Source organism: Oncorhynchus clarkii, chromosome 30 (assembly GCF_045791955.1).
Source record: "Oncorhynchus clarkii lewisi isolate Uvic-CL-2024 chromosome 30, UVic_Ocla_1.0, whole genome shotgun sequence".
NCBI lineage: Eukaryota > Metazoa > Chordata > Actinopteri > Salmoniformes > Salmonidae > Oncorhynchus > Oncorhynchus clarkii.
Genome location: NC_092176.1, coordinates 27,819,598 through 27,845,344, shown reverse-complemented (window position 1 = coordinate 27,845,344; position 25,747 = coordinate 27,819,598). Strand labels below are relative to the sequence as shown.

Here is a 25,747-nt window from a genome sequence, read left to right as displayed (position 1 = left end):
TAACTATTATGGCTAGCGCTATTTGTTATGTATTATAACTGAAGTATAACAGAGTAAGGAAACCACACATTGACCTTTTTGGGTTCAGCTAGAATGATAAAATAGTATTAACAGAACAGGGTAGACACTAGAAGAACAAGGAATTTTGGATGGAAGTTGGTTGCCTATAACACCATGTTTTCAGAGCCACCAGTGGTGTAAAGTACTTAAGTAGTACTTTTAAGTATTTTTTCTTAAGTAGTTTTTTTGGCTATCTGTACTTTACTATTTATATTTTTACCAACTTTTACTTTTACTTCACTACATTCCTAAAGAAAAATAATGTACTTTTTCCTCCTTACATTTTTCCTGACACCTAAAAGTACTTGTTATATTTTGACAGTAAAATGGTCGAATTCACACACTTATCAAGAGAACATCCCTGGTCAGCCTACTGCCTCTGATCTGGCGGACTCACTAAACACACATGCTTTGTTTGTAAATTATGTCTGAGTGTTGGAGTGTGCCCCTGGATATCCATCAATAAAAACATAAGACAATTGTGTAATCTGTTTTGCTTAATATAATGAATTTTGAAATGGTTTATACTTTTACTTTTGATACTTAAGTACATTTGAACAATTCCGTTTACTTTTAATACTTAGGTATATTTAAAACCAAATACTTTTAGACTTTTACTAGTATTTTACTGGGTGACTTTCACTTTTACTTGAGTCATTTTCTATTAAGGTGTCTTTACTTTTACTCAAGCATGACAATTGAGTACTTTTTCCTCCACTGAGAGCCACCATATACTGATCATTGGTGACAGTGAACACAGACTGGGACCCCATTGTTTGAGGTTTGGAGCCTGTTGAATGGCTACCAAATTGTCCTAAAATGTTTAATTTCATTACATTGTGTGTTTTTTTTGTTTTCAATCCCTTCTATGTGTTTGATGCTTAATCAAAAGGCTGACTATGGTCATATACTCATTAGACTAGCTACTGTCATAGTAGGCTGTGGTGAAAGAAAAGTCAAAGTAAATGGCTGAATATGAATATATATTTTACAAGACTCTACAATAGAGTAGTAGAAGTTTAAATGGTATAGGCGAGGTGTACGTTTTTCCCTTTCACCTAGGAAGTCTGATCCATGATCAAATACCCATCATTCAAATACAGCGACGTAAGGCCACGACGTCAAAGGGTCTGTTCTGTTGACTTCCAGACAGGGGTAGTGTGGGAAAGTGTCACCCGACCCGACCAGCAGACTGCAGTGAAAGCGTGAGAGACCAGACCAGGAAAAAGAAAGAATATCGACTAAAAGAAAGATAGAAACGAACTATAATCAACTACAAATGAGAGAGGGTGAAAATCAACTTTGCGATATCTGAAAGCCACCTTGGTTAAACGCAACGTTTGTTCTGACACAAAGGTTTATGCCAAGACGCTCCTCTCAATGCATTGGTTTCGGTGACAGCTTTGGACAGGAATAGAGATAGTGACGGAAGAACAATGGTAAGTTTATATATTTTTTTTATTTTCAGCAAATTAAAGAATAAAAAATAGTATATTAATATGTTTATGTTTTCATTATTTAGTTTCTGCACCTATTGCACACACGGTACCTGTAGGCTCAGAAGCGTTTGTTGTTGTTGTGACTGTCACTACATTAAGCTACAGCCTTGCGTTGAATTACATTAGACCGTTTTCCCACATTGAACTTGACTGATTTTATGTAAAATACACCTTATTTAAAGGCCGTGTGCTACAGTCATAATATTGCCTTTTTTATTTTAGTTTTGGTTTAAATTTGTGAGAGATCATACACAATTCAAACAAATTCATGAAAATAGATTATTTTATACAGACCCATGTGAGTTTTTATGAAAATGGTTTGTGAGTGTCATTAGAGGGTCAGGTTAATAAGTTAGAGTAGCACTCAATCAACCAAATTTAAATGGTTAGATATGTTCTATTATGTTAGTTGATGAAATTACAATGTGTATTCTGTGGATAACAGTTATAGACCCAGGTCTGTTAGTCTATCCTATACATATCTGTCCATGAGCAGACTATCCCTGTCCGCTTGATTGAAAGAGACATGTAAAAATACATATTGTCGATTTGTGAGAGGGGGTTTCCTAGCTAAATGCTAGGTACTCTGTTGAGGCTGGAGTGAGTGAGTGAGGAAGGGAGTGAAGGGAGGAAGGAAGCAAGGAGGAGAACTGGAAAAGGCAGTAGTTCCTGTGTTAGGATTTTGTCGCCGGTTGATTTTTAAACACAGACTATTCCTCAGCTATGAAAACTTAATTGGTGGGGGCCGAACTAAAACAGTAAAAGTGTATTTCCTCAAAATGTATGTTTCAATCCAATTTAACCAAAGCAATCCAGTAGCCTATTCACCATATGACAGTTGTAATAGTAAATACAAATGGGAAAGAAATGCACCTTTCATTAAAACTTGTATAACTCATGATGTATTGACCGGTAATGTATAACAGCTAGTCCTAACTTGTCTCTACGAGGGCACTGTGTTCTAACCTGGCCATATCTCATTCCGGTTCTGTGAGTCTGAAAGGGTGTTATTGACAGTGAGATATGGAGTCACTGAGATTGTACTTGTTTTGTTTGTTCTCTTGGTTTCCTGTAAGTGTCAGCGCAGTCAGCATCCTTGACTCCTGAAACACTCACTTCCCTGTCCGGCACAGAGGGAAAAAAGTCAGGGATAGTCCCGTCAGGATATAAATTATGTTATGTTCAGTCTATTATTATACTGCCTAAATATCCTGTTTTAAGTAGGCCTTCTTATTCACCTACAGTACATGTAGGCCTGAATCCTATCTTGAGATTTGTGAGTCTTCGTTCAAGCCTTCCATTGATATCAATCAATGTATTTACCTGAAAGTTAAGTGAAGCGTGCACATCTCACGGTTAGGATGTGGCCGCTATAGTAGATTTTGGTGGCACGCAAGAGTGTCATTGTCACAGTGGGTTGCCCAACCTTTGTTGCCCCAGGCTAAAGTGGTTATTTGTTTGTAAAGCTATAGCGTGCCGCCATGTTCCTTCAGAAAGTCAGAGCTTACAGTAAAAAGAACCGTCCAAGTCATCCAGATGTCCATGCTCACCTGCCCCAGTTCAGTTGTTGGCCGTCATCTTCCTGTTCTGTCCTGTTTTCCCCCTATGGAAGCTTAATCTCTCATCCATTATGACTAATCATTCATGTTAATGTGAACAATGCACTGTTGTTAATGATATAAAATATCACCTTTAACATGGTAGCACAAAGACGGGGACAGATGTTGAAAAAATGTATGTGAGCTATTCATTGTATCAATCAATGTGTCCGTACCTCCCCCTATTTAAATACTTGTAAATCATACATCAAATATGCACAAAATCAGAAGTGGTTCCAACTAAGTCCTGTGGCCTTACCAGGATTTATCTTCCATTAACCTCAACTTGTTTGTTGTGTGTTCAGGAGAATGGGAAGAACCGCCTGCAGCAGGCCCAGGATGAGGTGGAGGAGGTGAAGGTGATCATGCTAGATAACCTCAACAAGGCTGCCGAGAGGTCAGGCAAGCTGGGAGATCTTGATAACAGGGCAGACGAACTTCTGGAGAAGGTGATTGTTGTACTTTAAGGGTGCTTCCCAAATGGCACCGTATTCCTCGATAGTCTACTACCTTTGAACAGGGCCTATAGGGCTCTGGTCAAAAGAAGTGCACTATATCGGGAATAAGGTGCCATTTGGGACATACCCTAATTTAAGAGGCGTAATAGGAGACGTCTTAATGGAACCAAATCATGACTTAATATAAAACACAAACATAATTTTAAGATACTGACTTTGAAGGCCGTACTTTGATGATTGCAATGCTATAATACTGGTAAAACCTTAGGTGGGTTTCAGAGAGACACAATAGCACAAAAGGTTTCTCCTTTGGAATTCTTCTTTGGTGTCTCATGGTAGTTTTCCAATGTTCCATACGAGTCCAGGGAATAGCCAGGAAATGTCATATTGCTGTCTATAAATACACGTTAGGTGGAGTTGGAGGCGAAAAATAATGGACAATTTACATCCTGATTGTGGTTTGCAGTGATATTTTTAGAAAGGTATTTCCTATTGTTGTAAGATTAATGAAACCCACTGGTCTCCCTCTGTATTATGAGAGGGGTGTCCAGGACGTGCCACAGGGCACATGTCCGTCCTGGTCCACCCTGGGGTCAACCAACCAGGTCGCAGCGTTCCCACATCACTCCCCAGCCAAGCCGGCTGGGGAGTTATGTGTTATGTTATGTTACAGCCTTATTCTAAAATATAATTATCTTTTTAATCTCATCAATCTACGCACAATACCTCATAATGACAAAGCAAAAACAGATTTTTAGAAATACCTTATTTAAGTATTCAGACCCTTTGCTATGAGATTTGAAATTGAGCTCAGGTGCATCCTGTTTCCATTGATCATCTTTGAGATGTTTCTACAACTAGATTGGAGTCCACCTGTAAATTCAATTAATTGGACATGATTTGGAAAGGCACACACGTCTATATTATGTCCCACAGTTGACAGTGCATCTCAGAGCAAAAACCAAGCCATGACGTTGAAGCAATTGTCCGTAGAGCTCCGAGACAGGATTGTGTCGAGGCACAGATCTGGGGAAGGGTACCAAAAAATGTCTTCAACATTGAAGGTCCCCAAGAACACAGTGGCCTCCATTTTTCAATGGAATAAGTTTGGAACCATCAAGACTCTCTCTAGAGCTGACTGCCCGGCCAAACTGAGCAATTGGGAAAGAAGGGCCTTGTTCAGGGAGATGACCAAGAACCCGATGGTCACTCTGACAGAGCTCCAGAGTTCCTCTGTGATGATGGGAGAACCTTCCAGAAGGAAAACCATCTCTGCAGCACTTTACCAGTCAGGACTTTATGGTAGAGTGGCCAGACAGAAGCCACTCCTCAGTAAAATGCACATGACAGCTCGTTTGGATTTTGCAAAAAGGAATATAAAGGACTCTCAGACCATGAAAAACAAGATTCTCTGGTCTGACGAACCAAGTTTTGGCCTGAATGCCAAGCATCACGTCTGGAGGAAACCTGGCACCATCCCTACAGTGAAGCATGGTGGTGGCAGCATCATGCTGTGGGGATGTTTTTCAGCAGCAGGGACTGGGAGACTAGTTAGGATCAAGGGAATGATGAACGGAGCAATGTACAGAGAGATCTTTGATGAAAGCCTGGTCCAGACCACTCAAGACCTCAGACTAGGGCGAAGGTTCAAATTCCATTAGGACAATAACCCTAAGCACACAGCCAAGACAACGCAGGAGTGGCTTCGGGACAAGTCTCTGAATGTTCTTGAGTGGCCCAGACAGAGCCAGACCTTGAACTCGATCGAACATCTCTGGAGAGACCTGTAGATAGCTATGCAGTGACACTCCCCATTCAACCTGACAGAGCTTGAGAGAATCTGCAGGTGTGCACAGCTTGTAGTATAATACCCAAGAAGACTCAAAGCTTTAATCATTGCCAAAGGTGCTTCAACACAGTACTGAGTAAAGGGTCTGATTACTTATGTAAATGTCTATTTCAGTTTTTTTTATTTTATACATTTGTAAAAAAAAGAAAAATAATAATAATAATACTTTTTTGCTTTGTCATTATGGGGTGTTGTGTGTAGATTGATGAGGGGAAAAAACAATTTAATACATTTTAGAATAAGGCTGTAACGTAACACAATGTGGAAAAGTAAAGGGGTCTGAATAGTTCTCGAATGCGCTGTAGTTCTCTGAGAACGCACTGAGCGGCTGACTGTGGGTGTGCCCCAAATCACACCATATTCCCTATATAGTGTACTACTTTTGACGAGGCTCTGGTCAAAAATAGTGCACTATAAAGGGAATAGGGTGCCATGTGGGACATAGTCAGAGTTTTTTGAGGACTTGCTGGCTGGCTGACTGGGTAACTGGGATAAACAAAACAGCAGTGCCAAGAAAAAAACCCACTAGTCTAGATTCTTTGGAAAAAACATTGAGAAAGTAGTGTGCACTGTAACTAAAGACTTCTGTCTACCGAATTGTCAGAAAATGGTGTGTTTCATGACATAATAGTTTCTTTCTGGAGTTTAAAATATATACAATGCAGCGCAGCCTCAATTGCAGATATATAGAATACACTCCATATTCAGGAGGGGGGGGGGGGGGGGGCATAGGGTCTTGGCATGAACACCGGACTAACTTTTAACATCTTATGTTTGATTTCAGAGTAAAGCTTTCTCAAAGTCTGCTCGGAAAGTAAAACAGCAGAAGTGGTGGGAACACATGAAGATGAAAGTGTTGCTGACTGGCGTAGGGGTCGTCATGGCAGCCATCATCATTGGGATTATTGTATGGTCAGCATCTGGACCTGACAACGGAGAGCAACCTGCTGCAGGGCAACCCACCTCAGGGCCTTAGGATCCAAGACTGTCTGTCAGAGCAAAAGACATGGAAGAAATTAAGATGGAGGATGGAGATGGACACAGGGGCAGGCGAGACCTCAGAGGAAATAAGGAGTCAGTCAAGACAGAAATAGTGGCGGAAGATAAAGAGTGAGGTTTTCTAGCCTGGTCCCAGATCTGTTTGTGCTTTTGTCAAATACATTGCTGTCATTGTCGAGCCAAACATTTTGCATGATAATGAGTGACAAGGAGTTGGCATGATGATGGCACAAACAGACTGGCACTCAGGCTGTAGGTTTTCCACCTAAGCTCAAACTAGGTTTTGTGGGTTGACTTTTCTGAACTATGCAATCTGTGATATTGTTTGTTTTTAGAGGCATTTCAGGCTCTGTGATCTGTGTGTAGATCGTTGAATGAAATGGTACCATCACCAACTGAGCTGCTTCCCCATTCGGCATCATCTTCAACTGGCCCTAGTTGGTCAGGCTCACTGGTTTCACATTCATACTCAGAAATGTTTCGGCCTCACCATAATATTTGGTATCGGTGAATGTTTTGTCAATTCAAATTAAACATATTGCGCCTTTGGAATGTAAAAAATCCCCATTGGATGAATTGTGTGACCGTTTCAAAGTATTCCATTTAAGCTGTAAGGGGACATCACGTAATTATATTTCTCATTAAATGTTTTGAGTAATTTCTTCTCATAATTTCATTCTTTGTTTTTACAGTCAAAAGAAATATATGAAAATGCAAATCATTTTGATATGTACATAAAACGCGGTTATGTTTGAGGCCAATTTGGGCAATGCAGTATGAATATTTATATTTAATTTTTCATTTATTGTCTTACAGGTAATCAATGTGTACAATATCAAAAAAACAGTGCTGAGAAATCACATACAGTGCCTTGCGAAAGTATTCGGCCCCCTTGAACTTTGCGACCTTTTGCCACATTTCAGGCTTCAAACATAAAGATATAAAACTGTATTTTTTTGTGAAGAATCAACAACAAGTGGGACACAATCATGAAGTGGAACGACATTTATTGGATATTTCAAACTTTTTTAACAAATCAAAAACTGAAAAATTGGGCGTACAAAATTATTCAGCCCCCTTAAGTTAATACTTTGTAGCGCCACCTTTTGCTGCGATTACAGCTGTAAGTCGCTTGGGGTATGTCTCTATCAGTTTTGCACATCGAGAGACTGACATTTTTTCCCATTCCTCCTTGCAAAACAGCTCGAGCTCAGTGAGGTTGGATGGAGAGCATTTGTGAACAGCAGTTTTCAGTTCTTTCCACAGATTCTCGATTGGATTCAGGTCTGGACTTTGACTTGGCCATTCTAACACCTGGATATGTTTATTTTTGAACCATTCCATTGTAGATTTTGCTTTATGTTTTGGATCATTGTCTTGTTGGAAGACAAATCTCCGTCCCAGTCTCAGGTCTTTTGCAGACTCCATCAGGTTTTCTTCCAGAATGGTCCTGTATTTGGCTCCATCCATCTTCCCATCAATTTTAACCATCTTCCCTGTCCCTGCTGAAGAAAAGCAGGCCCAAACCATGATGCTGCCACCACCATGTTTGACAGTGGGGATGGTGTGTTCAGGGTGATGAGCTGTGTTGCTTTTACGCCAAACATAAAGTTTTGCATTGTTGCCAAAAAGTTCAATTTTGGTTTCATCTGACCAGAGCACCTTCTTCCACATGTTTGGTGTGTCTCCCAGGTGGCTTGTGGCAAACTTTAAACAACACTTTTTATGGATATCTTTAAGAAATGGCTTTCTTCTTGCCACTCTTCCATAAAGGCCAGATTTGTGCAATATACGACTGATTGTTGTCCTATGGACAGAGTCTCCCACCTCAGCTGTAGATCTCTGCAGTTCATCCAGAGTGATCATGGGCCTCTTGGCTGCATCTCTGATCAGTCTTCTCCTTGTATGAGCTGAAAGTTTAGAGGGACGGCCAGGTCTTGGTAGATTTTCAGTGGTCTGATACTCCTTCCATTTCAATATTATCGCTTTCACAGTGCTCCTTGGGATGTTTAAAGCTTGGGAAATCTTTTTGTATCCAAATCCGTCTTTAAACTTCTTCACAACAGTATCTCGGACCTGCCTGGTGTGTTCCTTGTTCTTCATGATGCTCTCTGCGCTTTTAACGGACCTCTGAGACTATCACAGTGCAGGTGCATTTATACGGAGACTTGATTACACACAGGTGGATTGTATTTATCATCATTAGTCATTTAGGTCAACATTGGATCATTCAGAGATCCTCACTGAACTTCTGGAGAGAGTTTGCTGCACTGAAAGTAAAGGGGCTGAATAATTTTGCACGCCCAATTTTTCAGTTTTTGATTTGTTAAAAAAGTTTGAAATATCCAATAAATGTCGTTCCACTTCATGATTGTGTCCCACTTGTTGTTGATTCTTCACAAAAAAATACAGTTTTATATCTTTATGTTTGAAGCCTGAAATGTGGCAAAAGGTCGCAAAGTTCAAGGGGGCCGAATACTTTCGCAAGGCACTGTATCTTCAGTTGTCCAATATCTGTTTTTTGTATTTTATATTTGTTACAGACTTCCCTTGCCCTTTTGTTGTTTACTCTTGACATACTAGTATTTGAAATATATATGTAAAACTGTAGTGCATTGTAAAATAAAAGGAATTGACCAGATATATCTGCAGAGAATCTTTATTTTGAACTGTGTGTATGTAACAGTATAGACTTTACGTCCGTCCCCTCGCCCCGACCTGGGCGCGATCCAGGGACGCTCTGCACACGTCAACAGTCACCCTCGAAGCATTGTTACCCATCGCTCCACAAAAGCCGTGGCCCTTGCAGAGCAAGGGGAACCACTACTTCAAGGTCTCAAAGCGAGTGACGTCACCGATTGAAATGCTATTAGCGCGCACCACCGCTAACTAGCTAGCCATTTCACATCCGTTACATGTACAACTGACAGTTGTGTGTACAATTTACATTTGTACACCATAAAGTTACTTTTTTATTTGAGAGAGAGAGAGATTCCGAAAAAGGTCCAGTTACCAGGACTACAAATTCCATCTAGACACACAAAAACTATGCATACCTCAGCCTAAACATCAGCACCACAGGTAACGTCCACAAAGCTGTGAACGATATGAGACAAGGCAAGAAGGGACTCTGCATGCAGAATTCTGCAAAAACATCCTCCATGAAGAACGTAAAACACCAAATAATGCATGCAGAATTAGGCCGATACCCGCTAATTATCAAAGCCATCACCAACTGAGAGATGAACCTAGAGAATAGTCCCCTATGCAATCTGGTCCTAGGGCTCTGTTCACAAACACAAACAGCCCCCACATAATCCCAGGACAGCAACACAACTAGACCCAACAAAATCATGAGAAAACATAAAGAGAATTACTTGCCACATTAGAAACAATTAACAAAAGAAAAGATCAAACTAGAATGCTATTTGGCCCTAAACAGAAAGTACACAGTGGCAGAATACCTGACCCCTGTGGCTGACCCAAAATTAAGAAAAGCTTTGACTATGTACAGATTCAGTGAGCATGGCCTTGCTACTGAGGGAGGCCGCCGTAGGAAGACCTGGCTCTCAAGAGAAGACAAGCTATGTGCAACAAAAGGAGGTGGAAACTGAGCAGCACTTCCTAACCTTGTGCCAAATATATTACCATTTGAAAGACACATATTTCCCTCAGATTACACAGACTCACAAAGAATTAGAAAACAATCCAATTTTGATCAACTCCCATATCTACAGTGTGAAATACCACAGTATGCCATCACAGCAACACGATTTGTGACCTGTTGCCACAAGAAAAGGGAAAACGGTGAAGCACAAACACCATTGTAAATACAACCCATATTTCTGTTTATGTATTTTCCCTTTTTTACTGTAACTATTTGCACGTCGTTACAATGTACATAGCCATAATTTGGAACTTTTGTGTGTGTAATGTTTACTGTTAATTTTGTAATGTTTTATTTCACTTTTATTTACTATATATTAGACTTGCTTTGACGATATAAAAATATCTCCAATGCCAATAAAGCCCTTTGAATTGAATCGAGAGAGAGATCCTGAACACCACCCACCCACACATAATGTGTGATAGGACGGGTAAAAGTCACGTGATGGTGCATTGTCATACCCGGTAGACAGTGTGGTGTAGCTAGCTGGCTAGTTGCTGCACATTACAGGTTATGACAAAACACAGGTAATGTAAGTCAACTTTTGTGTGACTTTAATTTGATGTCGCAGTATAGCACAGTGTATTCACGGACATTTCTGTGTATTCGACAAGTTGGCTAAAACAGCTCAATGAGAGAGTGGTTGAGCAGTATAGGGGTTAGCTAAATGAATTAGCTAACTAGCTAACTGTGTAGCTAGCTTGCTAACGTTATCGAATCAACTCAACTCGAGGTCGGAAGGTAGCTTGGGCTTTGAGTGTAATTTTGCTCAATCTCTTTTTAGTAAATTCAAAAAGAGTCAAATTAAATTAGCTTCATGGTTAGCTAATGTGGCTAAGGAAAATAGTTTGATTGACGCTCCACAGATTGGTATTCTGAAGATGGCTTCTTATTTTGATGAGCATGACTGTGAACCAACGAATCCCGAAGAACAGTACCGTCAGAATGCACTACTAGAACTGGCCAGGTGAGATTCAAAGATCTAACTAACTAGCTAACAACCCAAGTGATGCAACACAATCCATTCTGTATTTTATAATATCCTACATTAACTGTCTGCCACTGAGTGACTTACATTGAAGATGTTTTATAACTAAATCAAGATAGACCACAGCCTGTCGTTTCCAATGGGAACAAATTAGTCATAATGTACAGAACAAGCAATAGAGGCAGAGCCAATCACGAACTTTTGCAAAGGGTAATGTCTACAAAACTTAATCCACTCTGTTCATAACAGATTTTAGTTTAGGGAACAGAACTTTATTGAGATCAATTTTTTTCATCGATGAGAAAATTTGCAGAATGTTGGCTAAAATCTATCTTGTTCCATCTTCTGCCGGGCATTGGGCTTCTTCTCACTACAATATTTGGTAATGAGGGGAAATGCCAAGGGGATGCTTCACATTTATACATCCGGTGAAATATCTGTGCTGACATTGCCTGTTCTTTTTCTTCGGTGGGGTTTATCGGTGGTTGGCATCCAATGTTATTGTGCCTTACCACCACCTACTGTTACATTGCCTGTTGACCTCTGTGTAGGTCTTTGATGCAGGGCCTCGACATTGACTCGGGAGCGTTTGACCTGTCGGACTGGGACCAGCGTCTTCCTCCCCCAGCTGCTAAAACAGCTGTCCAAACCTTACCTGTGGTTGTCATATCCCCAGAGCAAGCAGGTGAGTCCTGCTGCACGAATAAGCTACCCTCTAGCTAATTACCTGTGAAAAACATTTGGGAATTATATGCTACTATCAAAATGCTATGCTGTCTCACGTGGTACCCAATTAAATTTTAATTCATTATAATTGCAAGCACGACTACCTCTGTAGTCTGCAAGTGTAGTCAATTGTCTGTGGATGTTTCAGACTGTGGGATTGAACTCGCTCTCTTCCCCCCCTCATCTAGACAAAGGGCTGAAGTGTCCTGTGTGTCTGCTGGAGTTTGAGGAGCAGGAGACAGTGAGGGAGATGCCCTGCAAACACCTCTTTCACTCTGGTTGTATCCTGCCCTGGTTAGGGAAGGTGAGGGCTTGTCCACTGACTCGTCACACACACACACACACGGATACATTTTCACATATAGGTTTGATGGTATGTACAAATGAATGTACTAATTACCTGAACACAGTGCACTAAACATAAAGAACAGCCCATACAAATGCATTTAACAGATTCACTACATGGAACAGTCACCCCCCCAAAAAAAATCAAACGGAAGTTTGTTCTGAAGTGTCTGTCCTATATCTGAAAGATCAGGAAACATGATTATTTCTATGTATTTAACCCCTTATTTATGTCACTAAACAGTCTACATATATACAGTGCATTCGGAAAGTATTCAGACCCCTTGATTTTTTTCCACATTTTGTTACGTTACAGCCTTAATCTAAAATGTATGACATTGTTTTTTTCCCTTCAATCTACACACAATACCCCATAATGACAAAGCAAAATGTGTTTTTTTTTAAACATTTATTTATATATCACATTTACATAAGTATTCAGACCCTTTAATCAGTACTTAGTTGAGCACCTTTGGCAGTGACTACAGCCTTGAATCTTCTTGGGTATGACAAGCTTGGCACACCTGTGTTTTTGGGGAGTTTCTTCCATTAATCTCTGCAGATCCTCTCAAGCTCTGTCAGGTTGGATGGGGAGTGTTGCTGCACAGCTATTTTCAGGTCTCTCTAGGGATGTTTGAACGGGTTCAAGTCCGGGCTCTCGCTGGGCCACTCAAGTACTTTGAGACTTGTCTCGAAGCCATTCCTGTGTTGTCTTGGCTGTGTGCTTAGGGTCATTGTCCTATTGGAAGGTGAACCTTTGCCCCAGTCTGAGGTCCTGAATGCTCTGGAGCAGGTTTTCATCAAGAATCTCTCTGTACTTTGCTCCGTTCAACTTTCCCTCGATCCATTTGAGTCCCGGTCCCTGCCGCTGAAAAACATCCCCACAGCTTGATGCCGCCACCACCATGCTTTACCGTAGGGATGGTGCCAGTTTTCCTCCATACGTGGGGCTTGGAATTCAGGCCAAAGAGTTCAATCTTGGTTTCATCAGACCAAAGAATCTTGTTTCTCATAGTCTAAGAGTCATTAGCAGCCTTTTGGCAAACTCCAAGCGGGCTGTCATTTGCCTTTTACTGAGGAGTGGCTTCTGTCTGGCCACTCTACCATAAAGGCCTGATTGGTTGAGTGCTGCAGAGATGGTTGTCCTTCTGGAAGGTTCTCCCTTCTCCACAGAGGAACTCTGGAGCTCTGTTAGTGACCATCAGGTTCTTGGTCACCTCACTGACCAAGACCCTTCTCCCCCGATTGCTCAGTTTGGCTGGGCGGACAGCTTTAGGAAGTCTTGGTGATTCCAAACTTCTTCCATTTAAGAATGATGGAAGCCACTGTGTTCTTGGACCTTCAATTCTGCAGAAATGTTTTGGTACCCTTCCCCAGATCTGTGCCGTGCTACAATCCTTTCTTGGAGCTCTACGGACAATTTCTTCGACCTCATGGCTTGGTTTTTGCTCTGACAAATCATGTATCCAAATCATGTCCAATCAGTTGAATTTACCACAGTTGTACTCCAATCAAATTATAGGAATCAATGGAAACAGGATGCACCTGAGCTCAATTCTGAGTCTCGTAGCAAAGGGTCTGAATACTTATGTATGTCATATTTCAGTGTTATTTTTAAAATTAATTTGCAACATTTTTGTTTTAGATTAAGGCTGTAACGTAACAAAATGTGGAAAAGGGGAAGGGGTCTGAATACATTCCAATTGCATCGTATAGTGTACTTCCATAAAAAAAATTCAACTGGTACCGGGGGACCGTCAGACAACTCTTGTGAGGGTGTCCTAGCGCAAAACAACAGACATGTTCATGCGAGTCTCACCTTTCCACAGAGGGGTCATATTAGTGTGTAAATTGTTAGGACGCTACAGGCAGAAGTTGGCAGATCGTCTGTACCAACTTCAGATGAGTCTCAAGACGCTTGTGGGGATTCTAGATCAAAACGGAGAACACCCTGTCTTCGTGAGAGTCTCATCTTTCCATAGATGGGTCATAATAGTTTGCCTAACCGTTCTGACGCTACAGACGATTTTGTGAGAAGACCAATTTTTGGGAAGTCTCATGGTCTGACAAACACCGCTCTATATCTTGTCAACTTTCACTGCAGATGCGGAAGTGCGACTCTTGCGGATGTGGTGGGGTGGACTGAGATGCATCCAATGCAAAAAAACATATCTCTTGCTTAAACTGGCAGTTTTTTATGGGGATTGTTTCATTATGCTTATTTAGATCTCAGCAGGGCGTGGATCTTATGGGGTTAACAAGTGACATCAATAAGGGATCATAGCTTTCACCTGGATAATCTGTCATGGAAAGAGTTCATAATGTTTTCTACACTGTGTATAACATTTACATTTTTGTCTTTTAGCAGACGCTCTTATCCAGAGCAATTTACAGGAGCAATTGGGGTTAAGTGCCTTGCTCAAGGGCACTTCAACAGATTTTTCACCTAGTCAGCTTGGGGATTCGAACCAGTTACCTTTCGATTACTGGCCCAAAGCTTATAGCCACTAGGCTATAACCTTTGCAGATTTCCTCTAACTCTTGCTGTCTATCATCACAGACAAATTCTTGCCCGCTATGCCGTCTCGAGCTACCAACCGACAATCCAGAGTATGAAGAGTTCAAGAAGGACAAGGTGGGTGTGAAACTAGGGTATCAGTCATTTTCCTGGGAAATCGAATTCAAAGTGCTTTTCCCTTTTAGAGTTGAAACTTGGAATGTGTCCCAAATGGCACCCTATTAACTATGCAGTGGTCTATGGGCCATGGTCAAAATAAATAGTGAACTGGATAGGGAATAGGGTGCCATTTGGGACACAGCAATGGTCAGTGTCAACCCGTTACTAAATTGAGCATTTCTGTCTGTTACAGGACAGGAGAAAACAGAGGGAAAACAGACTGGAAGATCTGCATGGAGCCATGTACACATAACGGCTCAGAGCACACTGCTTATTGCTGATTTTCCCTTTCTAGCGTTTGGTCGCAATAGAATTAAGAATTGACCAAAGCTGCAAATAATATTATGTAGCTATTATGTTTTATCGTATGTACTGTAAATATGTCAGTTTTAAATACAGTCAATTGTACAAAGACTCATTTTGTGATTCAAATTATGGATGATCATTATACAATGAAAGGAATACTGAGACAGTTGAGTCTGTTTGAACTCTCTACATTCACTGCCTTAACACATCATAGCATTTCTTCCTTTTCCCCAAGATGCAATACATTGACCAAAACAGATGATTAAATGGCTTTTCATGGCATATGTTTTGTTGGCCTCATATTTATCAGACTTTAAATTCAATCTGTTTATAGTGTTGCTTGCTTTGGCATCAGCATTAAAGGCCCAGTGCAGTCAATTCTGATTTCCTGTGTTTTGTATCATTTTGTACAACAGGTGATGAAACACACTAAAAATGTGTTTTTATTTTATTTTTATCAGTGTTACTGGTTAAAAATACAATCTACATAGGACTTTCTAATCAGCAGGTTTGTATGGGCAGGAGTTCGTTTTCCATGGTGACATCACCATGCGGTAAATTGGATAATAGACCAATAACTAAGAGTTCCAAACCTCAATTTAAATAACTGCTAGTTTTCAGTTTTCCCCTCCCCACTTAGACCACTTCCAGACAGTCCTATCAAATTTCTTGTTTGCTTAAACTATTTTGGTCGATTTTAATGTAACCTCTATAACAGTAAGGTACTTAATTGATATAAAAAGGGCTGCATTGGGCCTTTTAACACCCTACCCTGGTATAGGGTATTGAAGAAAGCTTAAGGAACACCACTCAGTACACACTACCTGTGAAAATACACTGAACAAAAATATAAACACAGCATGCAACGATTTTACTGAGTTACAGTTTATATAAGGACATCAGTCAATTGAAATAAATATATTATGCCCTAATCTATGGATTTCACATGATTGGAAAACAGACAGGCATCTTTTGGTAAGATACCTTAAAGAAAAATAGTGGGATGGATCAGAAAACCAGTCAGTTTCTGGTGTAACCACTATTTGCCTCATGCAGCACGACACGGCTCCTTCGCATAGAGTTGAATAGGCTGTTGATTGTGGAATGTTATCCCACACTTCAATGGCTGTGCGAAGTTGCTTGATATTGGCGGGAACTGGAACATGCTACGTACACGTTGATCCAGAGCATCCCAAACATGCCCAAACATGCTCAATGGGTGACATGTCTGGTGAGTATGCAGACCATGGAAGAACTGGGACATTTTCAGCTTACAGGAACTGTGTAGAGATCGTTGAGACTTGGGGCCGTGCATTATCCAGCTGAAATATGAGGTAATGGCGGCGAATGAATGGCATGACAATGGGACTCAGGATTTCATCGCGGTATCTGCATTCAAATTGCCATCAACAAAATGCAATTGTGTTTATTGTCTGTAGCTTATGCCTGTCCATACCATAACCCCACCACCACGGGGCTCTCTGTTCACAAAGTTGACATCAGCAAGCCGCTCGCCCAAATACATGCTGTCCGCCATCTGCCCGGTACAGTTGAAACCTTTTATCGTCCCCAGCATTAAGGTGCACCTGTGTAATTATCATGCTGTTTAATCAGCTTCTTGATATGCCACACCTGTCAGGTGGATGGATTATCTTGGTAAAGGAGAAACTCACTAATAGGGATGTACAGTGCATTCGGGAAGTATTCAGAACCCTCAACATTTTCCACATTTTGATTCATCCAATTTAGAATAAGACTGTAATTGTTTTTTTCCACTCATCAATATAAACACAATACTCCATAATGACAAAGCAAAAACAGGTTTTTAGAAATGTTTGCAAATGAATAAAAAATACAAAAGGTGAAATATCACATTTGCACAACTATTCAGACCCTTTGTTGAAGCACCTTTGGCAGCGATTACAGCCTCGAGTTTTCTTGGGTATGACGCTACAAGCTTGGTAAACCTGTATTTGGGGAGTTTCTCCCATTCTTCTCTGCAGATCCTCTCAAGCTCTGTCAGGTTGGATGGGGAGCGTCGCTGCAAAGCTATTTCCAGGTCTCCAGTGATGTTCGATCAGGTTCAAGTCTGGCTGGCCACTCAGAGATTTGTCCCAAAGCCACTCCTGCGTTGTCCTGTTGGAAGGTGAACCTTCACACCAGTCTGAGGTCCTGAGCACTCTGGAGCAGGTTTTCATCCAGAATCTCTCTGTACTTTGCTCCGTTTATCTTTCCCTCGATCCTGACTAGTCTCCCAGTCTCTGCCGCTGAAAAACATCCCCACAGCATGATGCTGCCACCACCATACTTCACCGTAGGGATGGTACCATGTTTCCTCCAGACGTGACGCTTGGCATTCAGGCCAAAGAGTTCAATCTTGGTTTAATCAGACCAGATAATCTTGTTTCTCATGGTCTGACAGACCTTTAGGTTCCTTCGGCAAACTCCAAGCGGGATGTCATGTGCATTTTACTGAGGAGTGGCTTCAGTCTGGCCACTCTACCATAAAAGGCCTGATTGGTGGAGTGCTGCAGAGATGGGAGAAACTTCCAGAAGCACAACCATCTCCACAGAGGAACTCTGGAGCTCTGTCAGAGTGACCATCGGGTTCTTGGTCACCTCACTGACCAAGGCCTTTCTCCCCCGATTGCTCAGTTCGGCGAGGCGCCCATGTACATTTTCTTTATCCCTTTACACTTGTGTGTATAAGGTAGTAGTTTTGGAATTGTTAGGTTAAATTACTCGTTGGTTATTACTGCATTGTCGGAACTAGAAGCACAAGCATTTCGCTACACTTGCATTAACATCTGCTAACCATGTGTATGTGACAAATACATTTGATTTGATTTTCTAGGAAGAGTCTTGATGGTTCCAAACGTCTTCCATTTAAGAATGATGGAGGCCACTGTGTTCTTGGGGACCTTCAATGCTGCAGAAATGTTTTGGTACACTTCCCCAGATCTGTGCCTTGACACAAGCCTGTTTCAGAGCTCTACAGACAATTTCTTCGACCTCATGGCTTGGTTTTTGCTCTGACATGCACTGCCAACTGTGAGACCTTACATAGACAGGTGTAGCATGGGTCCTCAGATCCTCAAAAGGTTCTACAGCTGCACCATCGAGAGCATCGTGACTGGTTGCACCACTACCTGGTATGGCAACTGCTCAGCATCTGACCGCAAGGCACTACAGAGGGTAGTGCCTACGGCCCAGTACATCACTGGTGCCAAGCTTCCTGCCATCCAGGACCTCTACACCAGGCAGTGTCAGAGGAAGGCCCTAAAAATTGTCAAAGACTCCAACCAGCCTAGTCGTAGACTGTTCTCTCTGCTATCGCACGGCAAGCGGTACCGGAGCGCCAAGTCTTGGTCCAAGAGGCTTTGAAACAGCTTCTACCCACAAGCCATAAGACTCCTAAACATCTAATCAAATGTCCACCCAGACTATTTGCATTGCCCCCCTCCCCCTCCTTTACACCTACTCTCAGTTGTTGTCATCTATGCATAGTCACTTTAATAACTCTACCTACATGTACATATTACCTCAACTAACCGGCGCCCCCACACATTGACTCTGTACCGGTACCCCCCCTGTATGTAGTCTCGCTATTGTTATTTTACTGCGGCTCTTTAATTACTGGTTGCTTTTATTTCTTGTTCATTTATTTATTTTAAACTGCATTGTTGGTGAAGGGCTTGTAATTAAGCATTTCACTGTAAGGTCTACACCTATTGTATTCAGTGCATGTGACTTATAACATTTGATTTGATTTTGTGTGCCTTTCCAAATCATGTCCAATCATTTTAATGTACTACAGGTGGACTCCAATCAAGTTGTAGAAACAGGATGCACCTGAGCTCAATTTGAAGTCTCATAGCAAAGGGTCTGAATGCTTACGTAAATAAGGTATAAGTTATGTCACAAGTTTGCAAAAACGTCTCAACCTGTTTTTGCTTTGTCATTTAATCCATTTTAGAATAAGGCTGTAACGTAACAAGTGGAAAAAGTCAAGGGGTCTGTATACTTTCCGAATGCACTGTAAATACATTTGTGCAAACTTTGACGGAAATAAGCTTTTTGTGCGTATGGAACATTTAGGGAATCTTTTGTTTCATCACATGGGACCAACACTTTACATGTTGCATTTATATTTGTATTCAGTATAGATTAAGGACCAATCTCACAGCTGTGGTTTTTCTCAGGTCCTCTTGAGCCGAACTGTAAACCACTCAATCTCATTTCCTCAAATATTAAAACGTTTGATATTGTCATGTTATATTTACCCCAAAGAAGATAATGATCCAGCTTTTTTTGCACACAAAGTCCCGACGGTGGTTATAAAGCATGTTGGTCTGGTTAGCCAAACTGGTCTATGCTTCATGTCCATTCGTAAGCATATGACAAAATAACCTCTAACTGCTGACTCCTGTGATTGAGTCCTGAAAATAGACAGTTGCTCTGAAATGCTAACGGTACTCAACTATTTCAAGGCAGGGTTAATTGTTCTGCCATATTTCGAAGGGATGTCTTGTAGAGAACATAAGTCAAATAATTTAGGAAAGGTAGCCTCAAAACCTGAGTGATCTTGCAATATCACACATTGCAGTTAGTTTGGTTTCACAAGGCTAGAGGAGAGGAGCAGTAATTTGAGGAGTTGATGTCCTGGGCTCAAGGGAAGACCTAACGTTGATTTGCCTGTATTTGTCAGACCCAGCCTCTTCAACCGTGCCAAGTGGTCTGACGTACAAGGGTAACTCTTGGTAGCTACAATGCAATAAAGAGTTGAGTGAACTTATGCAATATTGATTAAATAGACATTTTCAGTGGGTAGTCTGTCAAGCCATCTAACTGATTTTTCTGAGAAGATGCAGCTGATACTCATCCCAGATCAGTCATGTCGAAACAAACCATTTACTAATCTTGTGCCCAAGAATAAACCATACAAGAGCAGATCATTTGCTTATAATTACATTTTATTTCATATTTGAATATAAATCTGACAAAATAAAATTGGTAAATGATAGATAAGCATACACCTTTAAAAACAATTTATAAAAGAAAATGCTGTTTGCTTTTTTTTGGGAGGGGGGGGGGTAATCATCTTTCCTCCCATTATAGAGAAGAATTTAGTAAAATACATGTTTTACATAGTCATTTTATAATCTTTGAAAACTATTATATCTTTCAAGACATTTGATCTGCATTGCTGTTAGTCTTTTGCAACTGGAATTGGTATTCTCTCACACAAAATGCACAACTAAAAAAAGTTACAATAAGTGCAGGAATTGGAACAAAAAAGTACTTAAATACCATGTCATCATGTTTTGGCCTTGTCTACAATAAAGAGAAATGTTTACACATAATAGTTCCAATCCCGTGAAGGTACATTTTTGTCAAAGCTGCCGGTTGAAGTCTAACCTTGATACTAAGTTACAGTATGGTGAAATACATCACAAAATAAGGTTATTTGAAGTGAAAAACTTTTTTGGCTGGTAGTGAATGAGGGGGAAAAAAGCCAACAGAATCAAACCGAGTGAACTTACACTGGAGCTATAGAATTTTTACATCAGAAACTACCAGTATGCTTTCATTTTGTATTTTCTGTGTAGCCTGGCTGTTTTATAACATAGCCAACCCACCAAACTCCAGTGTAGATTCCTATATTTTTTGGAAAGAAGGATAGGAAATACCAGCTACGCATCTGCTCAGCATCTGCCTTGGAACAACAATTCCACTCACAATCACAGAGGTAGCTGACATGAAGAAAACAAAACATTTAAAATAGTTTTGTTGGCTGAAACACCATTCAGTGATTGTATTGTACAGTTGAAAATATACCAGACACAATGGCCCAACAGAAAATACTGGGTTAGTGGTAATGTTATAGAGGCCTACCCCCTAAAAAAATATTTTTTTTAATTTCAGGAAATACATAGGCATATAAAGTTCTTTATACATTTGCGTAAAGAAATTTGCCAGTGAAGCCCCTGGGCAGTTAGGGCCCATTTCAATTGAAACCCCTTAAACATAGGCCCCAGGGACTTTAATTAATGCTATTAATTACTTGCATTTGATTTCTCTCTACGGAGACAATCATTGGCCTCAAGGTGGCGCTGGTTAATTACAGAAATAAGTTCTCTCCTGGTGACCCTCACCTGGGGCATATTTGTTTGTTAGTCAGTCAAAGTTGAGAGTTTTATTCTGAACCATTTCAACTCATTACACGTAGATGTTTGGCAATGAGAAATACATAAGGTTATATTGAAAGGGGAACCTGATCCTAGAGCAGCACTCCTACTCAGACTAGAGGTCGACCGATTAATTAGGGCCGATTTCAAGTTTTCATAACAATTGGTAATCGGCATTTTTGGACGCCGATTACATTGCATTCCACGAGGAAACAGCGTGGCTGTCTGACCACCTGTTACGCGAGTACAGCAAGGAGCCAAGATAAGTTCCTAGCTAGCATTAAACTTCTTATAAAAAACAACCAATCTTCACATAATCACTAGTTAACTACACATGGTTGATGATATTACTAGGTGAACTAGCTTGTCCTGCGTTGCATATAATCAATGCGGTGCCTGTTAATTTATCATCGGATCGCAGCCTACTTTGCCAAACGGGATGATTTAACAAAAGCACATTCGTCAAAAAAGCACAATCGTTGCACGAAATGTACCTAACCATAAACATCAATGCCTTTCTTAAAATCAATACACATAAGTATATATTTTTTTAAACCTGCATATTTAGTTAAGAAATTCATGTTAACTAGGGACATTGTGTCACTTCTCGTTCATTGCAGAGGGTCGGGGTATATGCAACAGTTTGGACCGCCTGGCTCGTTGCTAACTAATTTGGTAGAATTTAGCATAATTATGACATAACATTGAAGGTTGTGCAATGGAACAGCAATATTTAGACTTGGGGTTGCAAATACGGATCGGTTCTGTATTTTGCTGAAAGAATAAGCGTTTTGTTTTCGAAATGATAGTTTCTGGATTTGACCATATTAAATGACCAACGGCTCGTATTTCTGTGTTTATTACATTATAATTAAGTCTATGATTTGATATAGCAGTCTGACTGAGCGGTGGTAGGCTGCAGCAGGCTCGTAAGCATTCATTCAAACTTGCCAGCAGCTCTTAGCAATGCTTGCTTCACAGCGCTGTTTATGACTTCAAGCCTATCAACTGCTGAGATTAAGCTGGCAATACTAGTGTCTATTAGAACATCCAATAGTCAAAGGTATATGAAATACAAAATGTTATAGAGAGAAATAGTCGACGCGTCTTAATTCCTATAATAACTACAACCTAAAACTTCTTAACTGGAAATATTGAACCACCAGCTTTCTCATGTTCTGAGCAAGGAACTTTAGCTTTTTAAAAAAAAAATTACATGGCACATATTGCACTTTTACTTTCTTCTCAAACACTGTTTTTGCATTATTTAAACCAAATTTAGCATGTTTCATTATTTATTTGAGACTAAATAGATTCTATGTATTATATGAAGATAAAATAGAAGTGTTCATTGTTCATTCAGTATTGTTGTAAAGTATTTAGTCAGCCACCAATTGTGCAACTTCTCCCACTTAAAAAGATGAGGCCTGTAATTTATATCATAGGTACACTTCAACTATGACAGACAAAATGAGAAGAAAAAAATCCAGAAAATCACATTGTAGGATTTTTTATGAATTTATTTGCAAATTATGGTGGAAAATAAGTATTTGGTCACCTACAAACAAGCAAGATTTCTGGCTCTCACAGACCTGTAACATCTTCTTTAAGAGGCTCCTCTGTCCTCTACTTGTTACCTGTATTAATGGCACCTGTTTGAACTTGTTATCAGTATAAAAGACACCTGTCCACAACCTCAAACAGTCACACTCCAAACTCCACTATGGCCAAGACCAAAGAGCTGTCAAAGGACACCAGAAACAAAATTGTAGACCTGCACCAGGCTGGGAAGACTGAATCTGCAATAGGTAAGCAGCTTGGTTTGAAGAAATCAACTGTGGGAGCAATTATTAGGAAATGGAAGACATACAAGACCACTGATAATCTCCCTCGATCTGGGGCTCTACGCAAGATCTCACCCCGTGGGGTCAAAATGATCACAAGAACGGTGAGCAAAAATCCCAGAACCACACGGGGGACCTAGTGAATGACCTGCAGAGAGCTGGGACCAAAGTAACAAAGCCTACCATCAGTAACACACTACGCCGCCAGGGACTCAAATCCTGCAGTGCCAGACGTGTCCCCCTGCTTAAGCCAGTACATGTCCAGGCCTGTCTGAAGTTTGTTAGAGAGCATTTGGATGATCCAGAAGAATATTGGGAGAATGTCATATGGTCAGATCAAACCAAACTAGAACTTTTTGGTAAAAACTCAACTCGTCGTGTTTGGAGGACAAAGAATGCTGAGTTGCATCCAAAGAACACCATACCTACTGTGAAGCATGGGGGTAGAAACATCATGCTTTGGGGCTGTTTTTCTGCAAAGGGACCAGGACGACTGATCCGTGTAAAGGAAAGAATGAATGGGGCCATGTATCGTGAGATTTTGAGTGAAAACCTCCTTCCATCAGCAAGGGCATTGAAGATGAAACGTGGCTGGGTCTTTCAGCATGACATTGATCCCAAACACACCGCCCGGGCAACGAAGGAGTGGCTTCGTAAGAAGCATTTCAAGGTCCTGGAGTGGCCTAGCCAGTCTCCAGATCTCAACCCCATAGAAAATCTTTGGAGGGAGTTGAAAGTCCGTGTTGCCCAGCAACAGCCCCAAAACATCACTGCTCTAGAGGAGATCTGCATGGAGGAATGGGCCAAAATACCAGCAACAGTGTGTGAAAACCCTGTGAAAACGTTTGACCTCTGTTATATACCCTTTGTTGGCAATGACAAAGTATTGAGATAAATAAGTATTTGGTCAATAACAAAAGTTTTCCACCATAATTTGCAAATACATTCATTAAAAATCCTACAATGGGATTTTCTGGATTTTTTTTCTCATTGTCTGTCATAGTTGAAGTGTACCTATGATGAAAATTACAGGCCTCATCTTTTTAAGTGGGAGAACTTGCACAATTGGTGGCTGACAATACTTTTTTGCCCCACTGTGTGTGTGTGTGTGTGTAATATATATATATATAACATTTAAAAATGTTAAAGAAATAAACCTTGGTACTGACTTTTTTGACCCCCCCCCAACACACAAAAAAATAAAATAAAAATAAAAACGGTATCGACGTTTAAAAATCATAAAATCGGTCGACCTCTGAGACGCTCTATAAATACATGCCCTGATCTCAACATGTACAGTATCTCACTCAGCACATTAATAACAGGCTTTGAGAAGTCTCTTACAGAGATTGTATTTCTCACAGTATCCAAATAAGGCTTCCAAGGAACCAGCCTAGAATCCATCCATTTTCTTTCTCTCTGTATTGTTGGGAAGGGCCTGTAGGTAAGCATTTCACTGTTAGTCTACACCTGTTGTTCACAACGCATGTGACATAAAATTTGACTTGAAATAGTAGATATCCCTAATATATATATATATATATATTATTTTTTTTTCCTTCTTCCAAATAAGACAGTTAAATGAGTCAAATTTGCACCTTTCAAAATGGATTGTAGCCAGTGGAGCCTGGCTCATAATGGCTGGAACGGAAGTCATGGAATGGCAAACTCCTGGAAACCATGTTTGATACCATTCCACTCAAGCCATTACCACGAGCCCGTCCACCCCAATTAAGGTGCCACCAACCTGTGATTGTAGCCGACCAGTTGACTTATAAAAATTGTGTACATTACATGTTGTACTATAGCTAAAACTGCAGATCAGAAATGAAGAGCAATGTGTGAGACCTTTCTATGAATAGTTAAACACCTCGCAAAATGCAGAACTCCACTACTCTGGGATACACTTTGGTGGATGAAAGGGCCATTACCGTACCAAACAAAGATTGAAAACAGTAAGGTGACCTAAAAAAAAAACTAAAAAAAACACACAAGCCATGTAACCAGTAGGTAACAAGTGAGAGAAATTCAGAGGCAACATGAATAGGCAATATAAAACAAATCAAGCAAGAGTGATTGAGACACAGAGGTTGACCCAGTAAAAGAGGGGCAGAAAAGACCAGCAGGTTTGTGTGAGCATTCTGTGAGCTAGATAGCATTTCATACATCTATAAAATGCTATGTACATCTATCTAGGGAATAACTAATATAATCACTAAACAGAGATATAATTTTAAACAATAAGAAATCAAGTCATATCACTTGCCCTTTTGAGGCCGCTATTAGAGGTCTTGGGCAGGTATTGTGCACAAAATGTGTAAATGTTTTTGTTAAATGACATTGCTAATTTCACAAATCCTTCTATAGTTCATTTATACTTGATTGATCAATAAAAAAGGTGTGCGTACAACCTGTTCAACTTGGTCTCAGGGCTAATCGTATTATTCTGTATGTAAATCTGAGACATCAATTATGTTAAGTTACATTATGAATGGAATAGCAGTCGTACAATATGATACAAATTAGAGGACCTATAGTATCAT

At 40.4% G+C, this 25,747-nt stretch overlaps 2 protein-coding genes across 5 annotated transcripts; both read left to right on the top strand.

Annotated features, from left to right (window-relative positions):
• Positions 1 to 1,207: 1,207 nt before the first annotated feature.
• Positions 1,208 to 9,104, top strand: LOC139389750 (vesicle-associated membrane protein 5-like). Of its 2 annotated transcripts, XR_011629422.1 has the most exons (4): positions 1,208 to 1,499; positions 3,463 to 3,606; positions 6,249 to 7,309; positions 8,952 to 9,104. XR_011629422.1 is itself a non-coding variant. In XM_071136681.1 (3 exons), exons 1-3 carry the CDS (start codon positions 1,497 to 1,499, stop codon positions 6,438 to 6,440), a joined length of 339 nt encoding a protein of 112 aa, XP_070992782.1. In that variant the 5' UTR covers positions 1,230 to 1,496; the 3' UTR covers positions 6,441 to 7,721. The 2 variants fall into 2 exon arrangements, 1 of the variants encoding a protein (XP_070992782.1); XM_071136681.1 differs by lacking the exon at positions 8,952 to 9,104 and having other exon boundaries at positions 1,230 to 1,499; positions 6,249 to 7,721.
• Positions 9,105 to 10,569: 1,465 nt separating this feature from the next.
• Positions 10,570 to 15,556, top strand: LOC139390092 (ring finger protein 181). 3 transcript variants are annotated; one of them, XM_071137238.1, is made up of 6 exons: positions 10,582 to 10,662; positions 10,997 to 11,097; positions 11,670 to 11,803; positions 12,033 to 12,148; positions 14,750 to 14,824; positions 15,060 to 15,452. In XM_071137238.1, exons 2-6 carry the CDS (start codon positions 11,012 to 11,014, stop codon positions 15,117 to 15,119), a joined length of 471 nt encoding a protein of 156 aa, XP_070993339.1. In that variant the 5' UTR covers positions 10,582 to 10,662; positions 10,997 to 11,011; the 3' UTR covers positions 15,120 to 15,452. The 3 variants fall into 3 exon arrangements, with proteins under 3 accessions (XP_070993337.1, XP_070993339.1, XP_070993338.1); XM_071137237.1 differs by having other exon boundaries at positions 10,592 to 10,657; positions 15,060 to 15,556; XM_071137236.1 differs by having other exon boundaries at positions 10,570 to 11,097; positions 15,060 to 15,556.
• Positions 15,557 to 25,747: the final 10,191 nt, after the last annotated feature.

Excerpts from the sequence above, each read along its gene's own strand:
- LOC139389750 (XM_071136681.1), top strand. Across the intron at positions 3,607-6,248 it reads CAGACGAACTTCTGGAGAAG|AGTAAAGCTTTCTCAAAGTC; the intron begins GTGATTGTTGTA and ends GTTTGATTTCAG.
- LOC139390092 (XM_071137236.1), top strand. The coding sequence starts at position 11,012 with ATGGCTTCTTATTTTGATGAGCATGACTGTGAACCAACGAATCCCGAA. Across the intron at positions 11,098-11,669 it reads GCACTACTAGAACTGGCCAG|GTCTTTGATGCAGGGCCTCG; the intron begins GTGAGATTCAAA and ends ACCTCTGTGTAG. Across the intron at positions 12,149-14,749 it reads TCCTGCCCTGGTTAGGGAAG|ACAAATTCTTGCCCGCTATG; the intron begins GTGAGGGCTTGT and ends CTATCATCACAG.